At 48.4% G+C, this 21,323-nt stretch overlaps 1 protein-coding gene across 1 annotated transcript; it reads right to left on the reverse strand.

Annotated features, from left to right (window-relative positions):
* Positions 1–476: 476 nt before the first annotated feature.
* On the reverse strand, positions 477–21,002 carry SLC19A2 (solute carrier family 19 member 2). The gene is made up of 5 exons (XM_038758664.1): positions 20,993–21,002; positions 10,911–11,513; positions 3,012–3,231; positions 1,994–2,186; positions 477–798 (listed from the first exon to the last, which is right to left on the reverse strand). Exons 2-5 carry the CDS (start codon positions 11,376–11,378, stop codon positions 477–479), a joined length of 1,203 nt encoding a protein of 400 aa, XP_038614592.1. The 5' UTR covers positions 11,379–11,513; positions 20,993–21,002.
* Between the last annotated feature and the right edge of the window lie 321 nt (positions 21,003–21,323).

Consider the following 21,323-nt stretch of genomic DNA (forward strand, 5'->3'; position numbering starts at 1 on the left):
TGACCTTGGGCCAGTCACTTCACTTCTCCAGGCCCTCGTCTGCAAAATGGGGGTTCAATACCTGTTCTCCCTGCTAGACTGTCAGCCCCTTGTGGGACCTGGCTATCTTGTATTTACCCTATAGTGCTTGGCACAAATTAAATGCCACAATCATTATTATCAATAGAGGGAATCTGTGAGTAGAGCATAAAGAGGTAGAGACAACAAAATGATGTTGACATTAGCACTTTTCTTCCGGCTGGAGTTCGTGAGGGCCTTTGGACACCTGGAGGTGAATATTTTTTGCCCTGAGGTGGGCAGCAACACTTCAACCATATCCTCCGACTCGCAGCTGCCCCTAAACCAGGCAGAGAAGACTTTTCTAAGCGCCAACACAAAGGCACAGAGGCAAAGCCTGATGGAAAGAGTCAGGAGAGAGGGATTCCAGCCCCTGGACAGAGTATGTGTGAGAGCAGACATCCATCACCCGCTCCTGGCTAAAATAACCAGAAGCCAGCCAATTTGACTTTGAAAATTAGGGTTAGGTGTCCCACGCTCCTCCTCCATCCCTCGGGGTAGGATGGGGGTCTCAGCCGCGGAGTGGGTGGGTGGTCCAGTAGGCCCAAAGCTCCAACATGCAGTGAGACTCTTGGATCCCACCCGGGGATGGACCTTACCTGGGTAGTGATTTCTAAGCCCAGGCCGCTGGCGTCGACCACCACCAGGGTGAGAACAGTCTGCAGAGCCAAGGCAATGAAGGTGTTCACCCCGAACACCAAGGCGTAGCGCTCCATGCTGAGGTTGGCAGCTATCTGGAACCTTCAGAGGAGGAAGAGGAGGAGACACTGAATAGCAACGCCGTGGAGCAGGGATGGGGCGGAGAAGGGAGGCCCAAGTCGCCTTACGCTACCTTTGTTTCCAACCCGACTGTGTTTGTGACCCTGCCCTAGGAACTCATCCAGTGTGCCTGGTTGAACAGACAGCAGTGAGCTGGGAACTGAGAAAGGAGGACATCCCCCGGCAGGATTTCGTCTTCTCGAACCGTGATTGTTTGTATCATCATCATCATCATCAATCGTATTTATTGAGCGCTTACTATGTGCAGAGCACTGTACTAAGCGCTTGGGAAGTACAAATTGGCAACATATAGAGACAGTCCCTACCCAACAGTGGGCTCACAGTCTAAAAGGGGGAGGCAGAGAACAAAACCAAACATACTAACAAAATAAAATAAATAGGACAGATACGCACAAGTAAAATAAATAAATAAATAAATAGAGTATTAAATATGTACAACCCCAGCACAACAGCAGACCGATGGGAAAAAAAAAAAAGAAAATACACCAAGTGCTCCCACCGAGGAGCTTCACCTTCCCTCCAGTTCTAACCACATCAAACTTGACCATTCATTTCAAGCTCTAAAGGTCTGTTTCGCTTGGCTGTGGGTCTGTTGATTACCATCCTCCCGCTCAGGGGCAGGTGAAATGACCCTAATATAGGAAATGCATATTTCAAAAAGGCCATGATGCAGAAAGTACAGACGAGACCATTACTGGCCGTGGGGGCAAAGGGATGATGTATTCTGGTACGTTCCGAAGTCGGAGAACAGCTTTTTTGTACCCATGTGTGCAAGCACATAAGCAAAAACAAAACTTCACACAAGGCATATATGGAAGCCACAGACGTACTTCTTTGGAGGAAAGGAGAACATAGTATTTTCTGTGTTTTTGTTTCTTCCCTTCTTTTTCTTTAACAGTGCACACTATGTGCTCAGCACTGTAATAAGCACTGGAGAGGTCACAAGATAAATCAGGTTGGACGCAGTCCCTGTCCCATATTGGGGCTAACACTCTAAGTCAGAGGGAGTTGGCTAAAAGGTGAATTTCCCCCCATTTTTCCAGGAACAATGTGCACCTCAAAAAAAGGGGGAAAAAAAAAAACAAAAGCATGCCCTTGCCCCAATTTTCCTACACGACTCTCTCCAAGATTCCTTTTAACAGCGGAGAATACTTACGTTGCGATAGTGATGAGCAGCATGTAGATAATCCTGAAGATAACATAGCTTGCGTAGCATACCCAGATATTCCCCGCCGTGTCCATGATGTACACCGCGGCCGCGATCAGGAGGGAGAACAGGGACAGGGTCATCTCGCCCCATGTCGACCACGATATCTTGATGTAACCAACAGCGAACACCGCAACGGCTCCTACCAAGGGGAGAGCATCAATACGGCCACCGTTCCAAACACGATTCAGTGACACAACTGGGAAGAGTCTCTCACTTCGACTTTGAGCCTGTAAATCTGTCTGCCTGAAGGATGGTGTTGGCGAGGAAAGTCCCACATCAAAAATGACCAAACAAAGACCACCTTTCAACATGGGAACTGAACTCGAGACCCAGGCAAACCTTGAAAGAGGGACTCCAGGAGACAAGAGAGAAAACTAATAATCTCAAAAGTGAGCTGTCAAGGCCAAGGTATTTCCAAACTCCCTCGGCGGCTCGCAGAACCAAAGGCCAAAACAACCGAGAAGCAGCGTGGCCTACTGGACAGAGCACAGGCCTGGGTGTTCAAAGGACCTGGGTTCTAATCCTGACTTCGCCACTTGTTGGCTGTGTAACTGTGAGCAACTCACTTCACTTCTCTGTAACAGGTGTGTCATCATCATCAATCATATTTATTGAGCGCTTACTGTGTGCAGAGCACTGTACTTAGCGCTTGGGAAGTACAAGTTGGCAACATACAGAGGCAGTCCCTACCCAACAGTGGGCTCACAGTCTAAAAGATGTCATCTCATCTGCAAAATGGGGATTAAGACCGTGAGCCCCATGTAGGACACGGACTGTGTCCAACCTGATTAGCTCATGCCTACCTCAGTGCTCAGCAAAGTGCCTGGCACAGAGTAAGTACTTAAATACCACAAAACAAAAAACCCAAAATGAGTCCTTCTCCATTCTTGAACTTGCCCAAGGGAAATCTGGACATCCCCATCCTCTCCTCTACCCTTCCCCCGTCCCCAGACCCCTATCTCACCGAGCAGGGTAGAGACGGCCTCCACTCCACCGTTGTAGATGGATGCGTGGCGGGAGGGCATCACTTTCTCCCAGAGCCCCTGGGTGTAGTTGATCACCTGGAAATAGCCACAGGTGGACAGCGCCCACCACACGGACCAGCAGAGCAGGGGGCGGGAGGAGTAGCACATCAGGAAGTCGTTCCAGAGCACCTTCAGCACGAGGAGGTGGTCTTTCTGCTCCTGGGTCGGGGGGAGGAAGAAAGAAACAAAGGGCGGACTAATGGGTAGAGCTTCCCATGATGGATGGCTTGTGGGTCCTGCCCATTCCCAAAGCATGAAAACGATGAGGTCAGCCACCTGCCGGGAACCAACCCAGTCTGGAGTGACGGTGCAGTCAGAGAGACAGATCATCATCAATCGTATTTATTGAGCGCTTAGTATGTGCAGAGCACTGGACTAAGCGCTTGGGAAGTACAAATTGGCAACATATAGAGACAGTCCCTACCCAACAGTGGGCTCACAGTCTAAAAGGGGGAGACAGAGAACAAAACCAAACATACTAACAAAATAAAATAAATAGAATAGATATGTACAAATAAAATAGAGTAAAAAAATATGTACAAACATATATACATATATACAGGTGCTGTGGGGAAGGGAAGGAGGTAAGATGGGGGGGATGACATCCCTGGCTTCAGTGGGCAGAAGGGTGGCTGATGGTGGGGTGGGGTGGGGGGCAGGAGACCAGGCAATCAATCAATCAGTGGTATTTATCGAGCACTTAACTGTGTGCAGAACACTATACAAAGCACTTGGGACAATTTACCTGTACAGTGTTGGTAGACGTGTTCCCTGCCCACAAGGAGCACTACCACCACATCTGGGTAAAAGAAAGGGAGAGAGCAAGGACAAACACCCCTAGAGAAGCAATGTGGCCTAGTGGATAGAGCCCACGACTGAGAGTCAAGAGGACCCGGGTTTTAATCCCCACTCTGCCACCTGTCTTCCGGGTGACCTTGGGAAGATCACTTCACTGGGCCTCAGTTTCTTCAACTGTTATAAAATGAGGATTAAATACCTGTTTTCCCTCCTATTCAGACTGTGAGCCCTACGTAGGACAGGGACCGCGCCCAACATGACTACCTTGTTTCTAGGCCAGTGCTTGGCATGTAGTAAGTGTTCTACAAATACTAGGGTTATGATTATTCCTTGTCACCCCTTTTTCTCCAGCTTGGATCCACTTAACCTCATCCCCAAAACAGCTTAGAGGAATCAGTAACTGGCCACACCCACTGTCAAAGCCCCTTCCACCTTTCGAAGCCCCTTTCTCTTCTGAGAAAACCAAGTTTTACCTGAGAAAACACTCTCCTCTACCAGCAAAAATCAAGCCTCTCCGAACCGTCGTTTCTTCACCCAGGTGCCCTGCCTGATTCCTCTGCCTTAGGAGTGGAGCAGCAGGTGTATTGGGAGGTGGGGTGGCCCAGTGGAAAGAGCCCAGGACTGGAAGTCAAGAGATCTCGACTCAAGTCCCAGCTCTGCCACTGGCCTGCTGTACAGCCTTGGACAAGTCACTTATCCTCTCTGGCCCTGAGTTTCCTCAACCTTAAAATGGGAATATGATAACCACTCTCCCTCCCTCTTAGGCTGTGGACTCCACGTGGGAGAGCAATCATCGGATCAAAGGATCCTCTACCCCAGCGTTTAATGAATGACATAATAAATATTATTACTATAAACAAAAAGGCATAAAACCAACCGGCAAGGAAGTTAAGTTCTTTCCAAGTTGCCATTCCCTAGAGAGCTTTAAGGATAAGGCAACCCTTTGGCCAGAAAGGTTTGGCAGCCACCTGCGTGGAGGCAGGGGGCTGGACCAGATGACCTTCAGGAGCCCCAGATAGCAGGAGGGGATTCAGCTGTGTGGTTCCCATAGCCCAGAGGGCCGGCTCCCATCCAAGTTTGGGGCTGTGATTGGGATGATAATATTAACCAGGCCAACCGCTCCCCCTCACCACCCTCTACCTCCCGCCTGGAATGACGAATCACTGGAAAACGGGGTCAGACAACCGAGACTAAAATAAAACGACACTGAGATCTTAACCGGGGCTCTGAAAGTTAACAGCCGGGGGCTAAAGTTAGCCGCCGGTCAGTGTAAGGCAAGAACCGGAACTGGACTGGGTGCCCAAGTCAGGAGGAAATGGGAGCTGGGGGAGTCTTGCCAGGGTTTTCACAACCATCGGGCAGGTTGGTGGGCAGCGCGGCCCCGTTCCTCCGGGCAGGAAACGAGGGAATCCATAGGTTCCAGGATTGGCAAGTTTATACTGCCGGTGTGTTTTGAGGGGGGCGGTGGGATCCTCTTTGTCTGGCTTCAAAATGCTGGAGTCAGATTGTGGGCTCTCTCTTCTGGACCTGGGAGTGTTTCAGAAGCTCCTTCCTGTCCTTTCCCTTGGTCCACTCACTGTCCTGACCTGCTATGCCAAGTCCCACGCTTCTTGTGGACTTTACTAAGGTTGTGCGACAGGGACCGTGTCGAACCTGATTAGCTTGTACCTACCCCAGCGCTTAAAACAGGGCTTGACACATAGTAGGCGCTTAACAAATATCATCATTATTATTATTACTGTTTGCCTGCACTCCTATTGTGTGTTTGAAAATGAGATATATCTTTTATTACGCATCAGGCAGAAGAAACAGACACAACAAGATAATAGGAGGTGATGGAAAACAGTAAACTTTGATACGAAGTGCTCGGTGCTCGACCGCGGATAAGAGCTTTGTTGTGGGCAGGGAATGTCTCTGTTTATTGTTATATTGTACACTCAAGCACTTAGTATGGTGCTCTGCACACAGTAAGCGCTCAATAAATACGACAATGAATGAATGCACCGGGACTTGGAGTGGGGTTCCTTCAACACCCCACAAACCTGTCCCGTAAAATGATTCTAGTCCAACTCCAGGAACGGGGCTGGAGGCTGCCATAAGTCAGACGCTGCTAGGATGGCAGCTCTGTGCGTGCTTATTAAGCGCTCACTATGTGCCAACCACTATGGGAAGCCCTGGGGTAGAGGCAGGCACGACGGATCAGACAGTTCCACTCCACCTGGGGTTCACGGTCCCAAAGGTGCTGGTCAGATACCGGTAACCACAGATGGCAAACGACCATCTCCGTGCTGAGAGGGGCAATGTTAAGACCGGAGAATTGATCTTGAGAGGCGGGAGAGAAATGGCGTGGCCTAGTGGAAAGTGCCTGGGGCTGGGGGTCAGAAGGACCTGGTTACACTCCTGGCTCCACCATTTGTCTGCTGTGTGACGCTGGGCAAGTCACTTTGCTTCTCTGGGCCTCAGTGACCTCATCCTATACGAGGCTCACAATCTAAAGGGCAGGGATTATGGGTTTTTGGTATTTAAGCACTTACTTTGAGCCACACACTCGACTAAGAGCTGGGGTAGATACAAGATAATCAGGTCAGACATATCCCTGTCCCAGCTGGACCTCACAGTCTAAGGAGGTCTAGACATATCCCTGTCCTCGTCCTGGGGAGCTGTGATTTCCACCAGGCTAATCTGGCCGATTAAACGCTTGGAATGTTCATCGGTTTAATTCCCAGTAGGGCCCTAGTAGAGCTGGGTCCGGTTTGCCTAGGCTCCAGGTGAACCTTGCCCCTGGTCATTAACTAACGAGGAAGGAGCTTTTACAATAAACTGGGAAAGAGTGTTAACCTTCCGGAGATTCCTCAGACAGGGTGGCCCCGCCATTTTACAATCTGAGAAGCAGTGTGGTCTAGTGGAAGGAGCCCAGGCCCAGCTCTGCCACTTATCTGCTGGGTGACCCTGGGTAAGCCAGTTAACTTCTCTGTGCCTCAGTTCTCCCCCCCCACTAAGACTGTGAGCCCCACTTGGGAGAGGGACTGCGTCCAACCTAATTCACTTTGTTTAGACCCTAGTGCTTTAGAACGGTGTTTGACACATAGTAAGTGCTTAACAAGTACCATTTAAAAAAAAAAAATTTGGGCCACATTGAAAAGTTTTGGCCGCTAAAAAGTTCCTACTCCTGGAAGGAAAGTGAAATCACCATCCACCTCAGAATTTCCTGTCCTCGGTTCCGATCCAGAAGGGGTGACAAGTAGGAATGTCTTTCTTGGACCCTGGAACCGGCAGGTTCTTAGAACCTCAATACACAGGGCCTATGTCAGACAGAAATGCACAAACCACAGCAGCACCCTCCCCCCATCTAAACTAAATATTTAAATTTCTACCCTGGAGGATTGAGGGGGGCAAGGAGTTGGAGGAAGAGTGGGTGGGGTGGATGATGGGAAGAAAAAGTTTAGCTTCCCACACACACTTTCCTCTCACCTCTTACATGTTCCCTAGACTGTAGACTCTAGACAATAAGTTCACTGTGGGCAGGGAATATGTCTACCGACTCTGTTGCATTGTCCTCTTCCAAGTGCTGAGCACAGGGCTCTGCATGCAGTAAGCGCTCAATAAATACCACTGATTGATTCCTGGAACATTAGGCACAAACAGCTGTCCTCCCTTTGGGGCTGTCTGTCTCACCTCTCACCTCTCTGCCTCTTCCTGCCCCTACTTTGATCAATCAATCTATCAATCGAAGCTATTTATTGAGCATTTACTGTGTGCAGAGCACAGTAATAGTGCTTGGGTGAGTACAATTCAATCGTATTTAATTCAATCAGACTGAGCCCCCTCCTTTCTCTCCTCCACCTTCCCCTCCCTATCCCCCCGCCTTACCTCCTTCCCCTCCCCACAGCACCTTTATATATGTATATATATTTGTACATATTTATTACTCTATTTATTTCTATATTTTACTTGTACATATTTATTCTATTTATTTTATTTTGTTAATATGTTTTGTTTTGTTGTCTGTCTCCCCCTTCTAGACTGTGAGTCCGCTCTTGGGTAGGGACCGTCTCTATGTTGCCAACTTGTACTTCCCAAGCGCTTAGTACAGCGCTCTGCACACAGTAAGCGCTCAATAAATACGACTGAGTACAATGCTGGTTACGTTCCCTGCCCATCATAAGCTTACAGTCTGGAGGGCAAGTTTACAGTCTAACAAAGTAGGTCAACGGGGCGAAAGGGAAGGATTTCTACAGGCTCCGAAGCTGGCAGGGCTCGGGTCAAGTCCATGTAACTAAGGGAGGGGAAGGCCGCCAGAGTCTGCTGCTCCTTTTGGGCCCTCGGTTTCTGGTCTGGAGTCTGGGGGTAAAACAGTCCCTTTCCTTCTGAGGGAGCAGCCAAGCAGGTCGGTGAAAGAAAGCCTGCCAAAGTTTTGGCTTGTCCTGATGGACAAGATTCATCTCTCCTTGTTTTAGTTTTCTAAAACAGCAGCATGGCCCAGTGGCTAGGCCCAGCTCCAGTTTGGAAGCCTCAGCCCAGGCCCAAGGCCGTCGTCCAGTGCAGATGTGGATTCTGAGTCGCCCAGACACCCAAACAAACCATTCAGGGTCAAAAACCCTGCCCTGGAATGAATAATCTGTCAGCTGAGTCACCATGATACCGAGACCCGGGCCTTGAAGAGACACGGGCTGGAGGGGGAGAGGAAGAGGAGAAGGAGGAGGAGGAGGAGGGAGGGAAATACGAGTGGCCCCGGCAGCCCTCCTCCCAACCTTTTCCTGCCTAAACAAATGCAGTTGAGGCCAAGATTCTGATGGTGAGTCTTCCCATGACCTGGGTGAGGCTAAGACGGTCACCAAACTTGCCCACATCTCACTTTTCCTAAACTCACATGGGGAACTAGTATCAACCCCGTCTGAACTCACAAGGCGGTTGTAAGGATGAGTCAGACTTTACATGCCTACCGACTCTGTTGTGCTGGCCTCTCCCAAGCGCTTAGTACAGTGGTCTGAACACAGTAAGTGCTCAATAACTCATTGACTGATGATATGGGCAAAGGGCTCAGGACTCCTTAGGAGAAGGGCAGGATGAAAATCAGAAGACCGATGGCTTCAAAATGATGGTTTTTGTGGTGAGTTCTGAGTCCGTAGAGCCTCCTGTGAAGAGCTTCTGGATTATATGTTGCCAATTTGTACTTCCCAAGCACTTAGTACAGTGCTCTGCACACAGTAAGCACTCAATAAATATGACTGAATGAATGAATTATTGCCCTGGGAGAAGTGACTTTTTTTTTAAAAAAAGGTATTTGTTAAACACTTACTATACTCTAGGTACTGTACTAAGCACTGGGGTAGCTATGAGCTAATCAGGTTGGACACAGTCCCTGTCCCAAGTGGGGCTCCCATTCTTAATTCCCATTTTCCAGATGAGGTATTTGAGGCCTAGAGAAGTAAAGTGATTTGCCCATCAAACAGCAGACAGATGGCAGGGCCAGGATTAGAACCCAGGTCTTTTTGACACCCAGGCCCACTCTTGGGATGGGAGACCCCTACCAACCTTCCGTGGATATTTGCCAAGAAAATGATGGTTAAACCTCGAGGATTCTCCCTGTGAATAGCAATAAGGGTGGTATTTGCTAAAAGCTTACTCTCCACCAAGCACAGTACTAAACACTCTGGGAAATTAGACCGATAAACAGACACATTCCCTGCCCACAATGACCTCACAGACTAAAAGGGGAGACAAAAATTAATATAACTAAATGACAGATATGGATATAAGCACTGTGGGGCTGGGAGGGGGGATGAATAAAGGGAGCAAGTCAGGGCGAGGCAGGAGGGAGCGGGAGATGAGGAAAGGGCTTAGTCAGGGTCCTTTGGAGAACGCACCCCGCCCCAGCTGTTGAACCTCAGAGCTTGTGGCTGTCTCTCCCTGTAGACTGAAAGCCCCTCGTGGGCAAGGATCACATCTACCAACTCTGTCACGCTGTCTTTTCCCAAGTGCTTAGTACAGTGCTCTGCTCTCAGTAAGCACTCAGGCCCCAACTCATCTTTGGGACTCAAGAGAGGCTGTCCCTGATGGACCTGGCTGATGGCAGCCCAGCTATAGAGGTGAATGAGTCCGATGAAGCCCACACGTTAATATCTAGGAAACAGGTGGCTTCCTCCACATTTTGGGGACTTAAACGTCCTCCGAGGAAAGGGGAAAGCTAAGGAGGGAGGCAATATTCTCTCTGGCTGCCTGGTAAAAGTTTTCCGGTGGGAAGGCAGCTTAGCTTAGTGGAAAGTCAGGTGACCAGGGTTCCGATTCCAGCTCCGCCCCTTGTCTGCTGTGTGACCTTGGGTAAGTCACTTCAGTTCTCCGTACCTCAGTGTCTTCATCTATAAAATGGGGACCCAATACCTGCTCCCCCCCACCCCACCCACTTAGATCGCGAGCCCCACGAGGGACAGGGACCATATTTAACCCCAACACTTCGTACTGTGTTTGACCCACAGTAAGCATTTAACAAATACCACAATTATTACTATTAGGTGAGAGGGAGGCCTTACCTGACTAAGCCTTACTTTCCTCATTTCCCACTCCCTCCTGCATTGCCGACTTGCTTATTCATCCCCCCTCCCATCCCCACAGCACTTACGTCCATATCTGTTATTTTTTTTTATATTAATGTCTGTTTCCCCCTCTAGACTGTGAGCTCGCTGTTTATTGTTTTTTTGGACTCTCCCAAGCGCTTAGTGTAGTCCTTTGCATACAGTAAGCGCTCAATAGATACAATCGAATGAGTAAATGAGAGGTGAGAAGGGGCGGAGAAGAAAGGAAGGGAGAGGAAGCAGAGAAGGAGCGGAGCTGGATCAAAACGAATCGGGGAGGGGGGGCAGATTTAGACTGTGAGCCCACTGTTGGGTAGGGACTGTCTCTATATGTTGCCAACTTGTACTTCCCAAGCGCTTAGTACAGTGCTCTGCACACAGTAAGCGCTCAATAAATATGATTGATTGATTGATCGATCTTTGGACCCCCAGGCCCTCCCCAGACCATATGGCCTGGCCTCCGCCTACCGGTTCCACGGCGGGAAGGTCCTCCACATTTAAAGGAATCTTGGACTCTATGTCCTCCCAGCCCGGGAGGTTATTCAAGGCCCGGTCCCCGCTGACCACGTCCCCGTTCTGTGCCTTGATCCCGTTCGGTCGCTGCGGGGCGGGGCCGACGTGGTGGAAGAAAAGGCTCTTCTGCGGCATGGGCAGGAACCAGGCCATGGCAAAGGCCACCGCCACGCAGGTCAGGGAGATGACGTTCAGGCTGAACAGGGACCACCCGGCCACCGACACCAGGATCTGCCCCAGGACCGAGCCCACGGTGAAGCCCACCAGCGTGGCGCTGCGGCAGTAGCTGGTGACCTTCTGGTACATGTCCAGGTCCACCACGCTGTAGATGTACGAGTAGTAGGCGATCTCCGTGGCCGTGGCCACGCCGTAGAAGAACTCCAGGAACTGGATGGCCAGCAGGCCTTGGGCGTACAGCAGCATGAACCACGTGACGATGAGGCTGAAGCCCTGCAGCAGGACGACGGGCTTGTAGCGGAGGTAGTCCGTGGCCAGGAACACGGGAAACAGCAGCACCAGATATGAGTATGTCCAGACCGGGTAAATTTCATTGAAGACCTGGAAGCGGGGGAGAACAAGGATGAGTTCAGAGCGGGCCAGTCGGATGGGTAAGCAGCATGGCGTAGTCGATACAGGACGGGCCTGAGTGTCCAAAGGTCATGTGTTCTAATCCCGGCTCCACCACTTGACTGCCGTGTGGCCGTGGGGAAATCACTTCACTTCTCTGGGCCTCAGTTACCTCATCGCAAAATGGGGATTGAGACTGTGAGCCCGACGTAGGACAAGGACTGTGTCCAACCCGATTTGCTTGTATCCACTCCAGCGCTTAGTACAGTGCTTGACATAGTAAATGCTTAATACCACAATTATTATTGTTATTGGACCCCATACCTGGCTACGATGACGATGATGATGGTATTTCTTAAGCGCTTACTATGTGCAAGCTCTGTTCTAAGCACCGGGGTAGATACCAGCTGATCAGGTTGGACCCAGTCCCTGTCCTACATGGAGCTCACAGTCTTTATCCCCATTATACAGATGAGGGAACTGAGGGCCAGAGAAATTAAGTGACTTACCCAAGGTCACACAGCAGACCAGACCCGTACTAGAATGCCAGTTTTCAGGCCTGCCTTGACGGTAATCCAGGAAAATTGAGGGTTCTTCTGGTCTCCTCCACTCCTACCCCCACCACGCTGACCCAGTGCTGACCAGGGGAGTGAAAGGCCACTCTGGTAATCTGGGTTGTTTGTGTTTGTGTTAAGGTTATTTAGGGAGTGGTTTTTGTTTTTTTTTTTTCCAAAACAGCCTAGGGTACTGGATAGAATCCAGGATCCTGCCGTGCCAATTTTCTGACAGAAGGAATGACAGGAGCAGCATGACCTAGAAGAAAAGCCTGGGTTCTAATCCCGGCTTTGCCACTTGCTTACTATGTGACCTTGGGCAAGTCATTTAACTTCTCTGGACCTCAGTGTCCTCATCTGTAAAATGGAATTAAATACTTGCTACTTTCCACATGAATTTCCTGCATGTTCTCAGGTGATTTTATTGAATTCCAATGTGCCTCACTTTTCTCAACCATGACATAGCCATAATAATGGAAATGACCAGATAGTGACCAGTTACCAATACGATCGGTAAATAATAAGTAACCAACACAAAATGTTAAATAAACTCTCCACAAATGGGAAACAGCGTGGCCCAGTGGATAGAGCATAGGCCTGGGAGGGAGAAGGACCTGGGTTTTAATCCCGGCTCTGCCCCTCGTCTGCTTACATGTCCTCTAGACTGTAAGCTCATCGTGGGCAGGGAACATTTCTACCAACTCTGTTATACTGTGCTCTCCCAAGTGCTTAGTACAGTCCTCTGCACACAGTTAGCACACAACTGATTGCTGTGTGACCTCGGGCAAGTTACTTATCTACCTCATGTGGAAAATGGGATTAAGACCGTGAGCCCCATGTGGGGCACGGACTGTGTCCAACCTAACTGTATTTACCTCAGTACTTAGTACAGTGTCTGGCACATAGTAAGTGCTTAACAAACACCAAAAAACAGAAACAAAAGAACAAAAAAAGCCTTACTAGTTGGACTTTAATTCCAGGGGAACCTCTCCCTTTTCCTTAGCATTCACGCAGTCAAGCAGATGGTTCGACAACTCATACATCACTCCTTGCAACTTTATCCTGGGGTCCCAGTTGGGTTTTATATCCAGGGGAACTTCTCCCTTTTCCTTAGCATCCATGCAGCCAAGCAGATGGTTCGACAAATCATAAATCACCCCTTGCGACTTTATCCTGGGGTCCCAGCTGGTGTGACTTAGGTGAGTGGGGATAGTGTCTATCAACTCGGTTGATTTGTACTTTCCCATGCGCACAGTACAATGCTCACACCCAATGAATACCACTTGACTGATTGAAGGCCGAAGACTAAGAGCCCACTCTCCCCAAGAACCTCAGACCGAAGAACCAAGTGTCCACTGACGAGGTCCAAAATTACCAGTATAACTGCAGTGGACTCAGATTGCAAACTCCTCGAGGGCCGGTCAGGGGGCACTTTGTATTTCTTCAGGATGATCCCCAAGTACCCAAGATATAATGTTCCACCCCCAGTCAGCTGGGATGTCCAAACTACATCCCACTTCCCCCATCCCCCCTGTGTTTAAACAGGCTATAAACACCCTGGAATAAGAGACCAGTGAGAAGTGAAGGCTTTTCCCACAGCCTTTATGTACGTATTTTAGGTCATATAACTGTAAGCTCGTTATGGGCCGGGGACGTGACAGCTAATTCTGTTGTACTGCACTCTCCCATGCACTTAGAACAGGGTTCTGCACACAGTAAGCGCTCAATAAATATCACTGATGGACTGATTGATCGATCAATTTTCTCACACAGTGGGCCCCAGGACTCCAGACTGTTGCTGGTCAGGGAAACTTTCAGTCATCTTTACTTCTGCAGATCGTCTCCTTCGACTATATTAAAGTGTGCTGAAACAGGGTGAGGTTTTTATACTATTTTTAGTCGTTCCCCTCCCCCCAGGACAATAGGTTATTTGGAAATTGATACTAGGAAATGATGATGCCTACCTTGTGGGCATGAGCGGTATGGCCTATCTCCCAGTTTGGGGGAGGAGGGAGCCATGCTGGTTCAACCTGTATGGCCACCCTTGCGACTGGCTGTCGGACCTCCTAGGGCTGGGGGGCTCACTGTATCAGGCCCCACAAACTTAGGGTAATTTTATCTTGGAGATAATGAGGTAAATTTCTACCTCGCCTTCCCACCTCCGCTCCACAATGAGTGTTTCTTTACCTCCACAATGTCTCCCCCGCCGTCTCGTCCACACCCACGGCCCCATGCAACCCTCCCTTTCAGAATAACCCCTTTATTCATTATTCCTTCTCTCCCCGCTTTCCCTCATCTCCCCATCTCATCTGTCTCTGACCCTATTTCTTCCAATTAGTGCTAGGAGAGCATGAGAAGCCTTATATATCAAGGACCCTCCTCCATCCCCCCCGAACACCCAAGTCCTCAGTTTTCCCTTAAAGAAATGCTGCCGCACACAGTTTCTCAACAGGGGTTGGTGAAGGGAAGGAGGGGTGTTCCATACGGATAAGACAAAGACCCAGTAGTTAGCTCACTGTAAATTCAGCATAGTCCACATAATTCTAATTCTAACAGTGGGAAACCCACCGGCTTGCCTGCTAGTTCCCTAATCTCTATTTCATTCATTCAATCATACTTATTGAGCGCTTACTGGGTGCAGAGCACTGTACTAAGCGTTTGGGAGGTACAAGTTGGCAACATACAGAGGCAGTCCCTACCCAACAGTGGGCTCACAGTCAACCGGCTGAGTAGATACAGCAGCTAATAAGGTGATGCAATCAGCTGCTTTGCTGTGTAACCAGACATCAGTCAGAGAAAATCTTGGACAGATAAGGTTCTGACCTCTCCCCCCCACAAGACATCATCATCATCATCCACATCATCCTCACACCCCCTAAATAATAATAATAATAATGATGGCATTTATTGAGCGCTTACTATGTGCAAAGCACTGTTCTAAGCACTGGGACCATGAGCCCCAAGTGGGACGGGGACTGTATCCCATCTGAGGATCTCGTCTCTACCCGGGTGCTTAGTACAGTGTTTGGTACATTCTAAATGCTTAACAAACAGCACCCTTTTAGACTGTGAGCCCACTGTCGGGTAGGGACTGTCTCTATATGTTGCCAATTTGTACTTCCCAAGTGCTTAGTACAGTGCTCTGCACATAGTAAGCGCTCAATAAATACGATTGATGATGATGATGATTTGGACACTGTAATCTTCAGGTTGCCCCAGAAATCCCTTTCCTCATATCACCATAATCAATGGGATTTACTGAGCATTAACTACATACAGAGTACTGTACTAAGCACTTGGGAGAGTACAATACAATGGACTTGGCAGACAGGTTCCCTACCCACAAGTTTGCAGTCTAGAGGGGAGTCTTTTGTTATACAGGCAAAGGGGTTGATGGATTGATATAGTGTTCCACCCCCAAGAGCCCTTGGGGAAAACCAGGGCCACTCTGCTGTTCTGGCTACTACAGCCTCGGGCTGAAACCAGTTGGTTCCCTCCACCTTCTCCCGCCCCCTCTTACCCTTCCTTCAATACAGTGTCAGTGTGCCAAAAGACTTATTACCAGCCCATAATACCTAAGAATCCTGAATTCATTCATTCATTCATTCAATCGTATTTACTGAGTGCTTACTGTGTGCAGAGCACTGTACTAAGCGCTTGGGAAGTACAAGTCGGTGACATATAGAGACGGTCCCTACTCAACAGCGGGCTCACATTCTAGAAGGGGGAGACAGACAACAAAACAAAACATATTAACAAAATAAAAAGAATAAAAGTAAAATAAATAGAGTAATAAATATGTACAATCTCTACTGGGTTCACAAGAAGAGCTTCCATAGCGTCAAAGGAACTCTGGGTCCAGGGGGAGAATTTTGCCCCTGCTTCCTAAGTAGAAGTCATGGTGCTAATTTCTAAATGGACCTTTTCCCCCTTAGTCTGGTGATTAAAGTACTTTTTCTACACTGTAAACATGCTAAGATCTCACTGCCCCCCGCCAAAATTTATAAAGTCCAAACAAATAAGGGACACCTGCTCTATCATACAGAAATGGCACAAGGATATACCAACTCATTTCTTAAAATTGTTTATTTTCTTCGCTCCTGATATTTACTACCCAGAGTTCATGGAAAATGACCAATTTCCAACAATTTTAAAACTGTTCAATTGCTTCCGTCAGGCTGAAATTTCATGTAACCAGTCTCAGAGACCAAAGTAACTTTTCTGGAGTGTTGAAAGGAAAATCCACTCAAGATGGGAAAAAGCCACAGGTCACAACAGCTCCAACTGTCAGCGTCTAACTTAGCGTCTCTGCCAACCCCCGGGGGCCAAATCTAACCTTCAGCAGTTGTGAAGTAGGAGGCTGGAGAAGAGATGTTAGCAGTTCCCCCACAATATTCCCTACAAACCATTCAACATTTTGGGAAGTTGCCTACACTCCCATCTGGAAATTGAAACACAGCAAGGTGGAGGAGATGCTGCTGTTCATTTCAGTGAAAGTGACAGAATCCAAGGCCCACCTCGGGGAGCCCATAGTGTATGATTGATTCTGGAAGATGCCACCCTTCACCCCTAAATCAAGCCTTCAACTCTCTCACCCTGTTCCTCATCCCTACTGAGAGCTCACCTCCTCCAAGAGGCCTTCCCTGACTGAGCCCCCTTTTTCCTCTACTCCTCCCCACCCCCCCACCCTACCTCCTTCCCCTCCCCACAGCACCTGTATATGTTTGTACAGATTTATTACTCTATTTTACTTGTACATATTTACTATTCTATTTATTTTGTTAATGATGTACATTTAGCTTTAATGCTATTTATTCTGACGACACCCATCCACACGTTTTATTTTGTTGTCTGTCTCCCCCTTCTAGACTGTGAGCCCGTTGTTGGGTAGGGACCGTCTCTGTATGTCGCCAACTTGCACTTCCCAAGTGCTTAGTGCAGTGCTCTGCACACAGTAAGTGCTCAATAAATACGATTGAATGAATGAATTCACCTTGCCTTAGCAGCAGCACGTTTACATTGGATGCAGCGGAGCCTATTGGAAAGAGCCAGGGACTGGTAGTTAGAGGACGTGGGCTCTGCTGTGGGACCTTGGGCAAGTCACTTCTCTTCATGGTGCTTCAGTTTCCTCATCTACATAATGGGGGGGTTCAATACCTCTTCTCCCTCCTACTTAGCCTGGGAGCCCCATGTGGGACCTGATTATCAATCAATCAACCAATGGCATTTATTGAGCGCTTACTACGTGCAGAACACTGTACAACAGAATTAGCAGACACCTTCCCTGCCCATAATGAGCAGTGCTGTAAGCCCTCCTACCTCACCTCTCTGCTCTCCCAACATCACCCAGCCCACACACTTTGCTCCTCTAATGCCAACCTACTCACTGTACCGCAACCTCATGTATCTCAACGCCGACCTCTCACCCAGGCCCTGCCCCTGGCCTGGAATGCCCTGCCTCTTCATATCCAACAATTATTCTCCCCCCTTTCAAAGCCTAATTGAAGGCACAACTCCTCCAAGAGGCCTTCCTTTTCCTTTTCTTCCACTCCCTTCACCCACTCACCCGATGTAGCCAGGAGGGAGCCCCATGACAAAGCAATCAGTTTACTAAACATCCACCTAGTAGGGAGCTTTGTGCCTCTCCATTGTGTTAAATGCACTCACTGCAGGAAAGAAAGGGTTTTCACAAGAGGCTATGATGCAACTTTACTTGTAAGCATCACACCCTGGCAATTACTTCTCTACCTCTAAAGCTACAATGCAGATTACAATCAAGTTCCCTTCTCCCCTCATTGTATGATGTCTCCCAATATTTTATCTTCATGTCTGTCTCCTCCATTGTATTGTACATTCCCAAGGACTCAGTAAGTACTCAGTAAATACCACTGAATGATTATCATCCCAGCAGCCAACCTCATGGTACTTTCAGTAATCCATTTTATCCATTTGCTTGCTATTATCAGTTGTGTATCTATTTTTCCTCCTATAGGTTTGCAATTTGTCTCCCACAGGCCTTCCCACACTGAGCACCCCCTCTAAAGCAGCGTGGCTCAGTGGAAAGAGCAAAGGCCTTGGGTTCAAATCCTGGCTCCGCCAACTGTCAGCTCTGTGACTTTGGGCAAGTCACTTCACTTCTCTGTGCCTCAGTTACCTCATCTGTAACATGGAGATTAAGACTGTGAGCGCCCCCCCCCCGATCACCTTCTAACCTCCCCAGCACTTAGAACAGTGCTTTGCACATTGTAAGTGCTTAATAAATGCTATTATTATTATTATCCTCTCCTCCTCCTCCCCTCCCCTTCACCCCCTCTCCCTCCCTCTGCCCCTCCCCACAGCACTTGTGCATATTTGTTCATATGTATTACTCTATTTTATTAATAGCATGCATATATCTATAATTCTATTTATTTTGATGGTATTGACACCTGTCTATTTGTTCTGTTTTGCTATCTGTCTCCCCCTTCTAGACTGTGAGCCCCTTGTTGGGTAGGGACTGTCTCTATTATATTGCCGAATTGTACTTTCCAAGCACTTAGTACAGTGTTCTGCACACAGTAAGCGCTCAATAAATATGATTGAATGAATGAATGAATTAGACTATACGCTCCTCAAGGGCAGGAACCGGGCCTTATTCTTCCGGTAACCACCTCCCCACCCCCAGCCCCAGGCGCCTAGTAAAAGTGCCACAAAAAATAAACAGACGGCATAAGAAAAGGCGCGCAAAGCTGTGGGCAGGGGAGTCCTGCACTGGCCTTTTTGCTCACCCCCGCACCCATGGGTGAATTTCACTGTCCCTGTCAAACTCTTAGTACAGTGCTCTGCACATAGTAAGCGCTCAATAAATACGATTGATTGATAAACTCTTAAAGCGCCAAGGATAGATAGGTATATACCCAGTGCTTGGCACTCAGAAAATACCAGTAAATGAATAAGCCAATTTAATATCTAGCATTCTTCTGCCTCATAACCATCTCTGCTCCCCAAATCTGGGCAGATGAGGAGACTGTAAGGGAGGAGGAAATTAACCTTCAGGACCAAGGAGGGTATATTTAATCTTTGCTGATGGGCAAAGGAGGGCTTATATAGATGACAAGAAAACATGGAGCCCCTCTTCAGTAAGCAATCACCTTTGCGTGATCTGGAGGCGAATGGTCATCAGAGCCGTGCTAAGGGCGAACCAGTGACGTAATGGAAGCCAAAGAGCCCTGTTCTGACCCCTAGATGCCCCAGATAACTTGAAAAGAAAAAAATAAAGGGCGGGAAAACAAGACAAGAGGTGCCCTTGAGACTAGAGGAGTGGCTGCCATAAATCGAGGTATGGGGAATTACATCCTCACAGTCTAAACGTTCCTGGTGGAGGGTACTGATGGCCTCCACCAGGACCTAGTGTGTGAGGTGACTGGGGTAATTAATGTCTGAAAGGCCGGATTTAGGAAGTGTACAATATTACCCCCGGGGGTTAGATTCCCGAATTCATTCATTCATTCATTCAATCGTATTTATTGAGCGCTTACTGTGTGCAGAGCACTGGACTAGGTGCTTGGGAAGTACAAGTTGGCGACATATAGAGACGGTCCCTACCCAACAACGGGCTCACAGTCTAGAAGTGGGAGTCAAACAACAAAACAAAACATGTGGTCAGGTGTCAAGTCATGAGAATAAACAGAGGTAAAGCCAGATGCACATCTGACAAAATAAACAGAATAGCAAATATGTACAAGTAAAATAGAATGATAAATCTGTACAAACATATATACAGGTGCTGTGGGGAGGGGAAGGAGGTAGGACGGGGGATAGGAAAAAGGGGGCTCAGTTTGGGAATATTCTGAATATTCCTCATATTCTAGCAGGCAGAGCATTCATTCATTCAATTGTATTTACTGAGCGCTTACTGTGCGCCGAAGACTGTACTAAGCACTTGGGAGAGTCCAATACAACAATCAACAGACACATTCCCTGCCCACAATGAGCTTATACCCTAGATGGGGGGGAGAGCATGGCATAATGGATGATAGAGCAGGGGCCTGAGAGTCAGGAGGTCATGGGTTCTAATCTCGCCTCCACCACTTGTCTGCAGTGTGACCTTGGGCAAGCCACTTTACTTCTCTATGCCTCAGTTCCCTCAGCTGTAAAATGGAAATCGAGGCTGTGCGCCCCACATCGGACCGGGACTACGTCCACCACGATTTGCTTGTATCTACCTCGAGCTTAGTATAGTGCCTGGAACATAGTAAGCGTGCGACAAACACCATCATTATTATCATTTTTAATAATAATAATAGAAATCAATAAATGACAGATACGGACAGAAGTGCTGTGGGGCTGGCACGGGGGGAAACAAAGGAAGTCAGGGCCACGCAGAAGGGAGGAGGAGAAGAGGAACGACTCTGCCGCTAATCTCCTCACCGTACCTCGTTCTCGTCTGTCCCGCCATCGACCCCCGGCCCACATCCTCCCCCGGGCCTGGAATGCCCCCAATCCCTCTGCCCATCCGCCAAGCTCGCTTTCTCCCTCCCTTCAAGGCCCTACTGAGAGCTCACCTCCTCCAGGAGGCCTTCCCACACTGAGCCCCTTCCTTCCTCTCCCCCTCGTCCCCCTCTCCATCCCCCCCATCTTACCTCCTTCCCTTCCCCACAGCACCTGTATATATGTTTGTACAGATTTATTACTCTATTTATTTAATTATTTAACTTGTACCTATCTATTCTATTTATTTTTTGTTTGTTTGTTTGGTTTTGTTCTCTGTCGCCCCCATTTAGACTGTGAGCCCACTGTTGGGTAGGGACTGTCTCTATACGTTGCCAGCTTGTACTTCCCAAGTGCTTAGTCCAGTGCTCTGCACACAGTAAGCGCTCAATAAATATGATTGATTGATGATTGATTGACTGAATGATGATGATGATAAAGCCGTACCTGTCTCTCGGTGAGGTTCCTGTCGGGGCTTAGTTCAGCGCTCTGCATGCAGTAAGCGCTCAATAAATACGACTGAATGAATGAATGAATGATGATGATGATGATGATGATGATAAAGCCGCACCTGTCTCTCGGTGAGGTTCTTGTCGGGGCTTAGTCCAGCGCTCTGCACACCGTAAGCGCTCAATCAATCAATCAATCAATTGTATTTATTGAGCGCTTACTGTGTGCAGAGCACCAGACTAAGCGCTTGGGAAGTCCAAGTTGGCAACATATAGAGACAGTCCCTACCCAACAGTGGGCTCACAGTCTAAATACGACTGAATGAATG

This window comes from Tachyglossus aculeatus, chromosome 16, assembly GCF_015852505.1.
Source record: "Tachyglossus aculeatus isolate mTacAcu1 chromosome 16, mTacAcu1.pri, whole genome shotgun sequence".
NCBI lineage: Eukaryota > Metazoa > Chordata > Mammalia > Monotremata > Tachyglossidae > Tachyglossus > Tachyglossus aculeatus.

Excerpts from the sequence above, each read along its gene's own strand:
- SLC19A2 (XM_038758664.1), bottom strand. The coding sequence starts at position 11,378 with ATGCTGCTGTACGCCCAAGGCCTGCTGGCCATCCAGTTCCTGGAGTTC. Across the intron at positions 3,232-10,910 it reads ACCTTCCCGCCGTGGAACCG|GAGCAGAAAGACCACCTCCT; the intron begins GTAGGCGGAGGC and ends CCCCCGACCCAG. Across the intron at positions 799-1,993 it reads CTGCTCATCACTATCGCAAC|GTTCCAGATAGCTGCCAACC; the intron begins GTAAGTATTCTC and ends CCTCCTCTGAAG.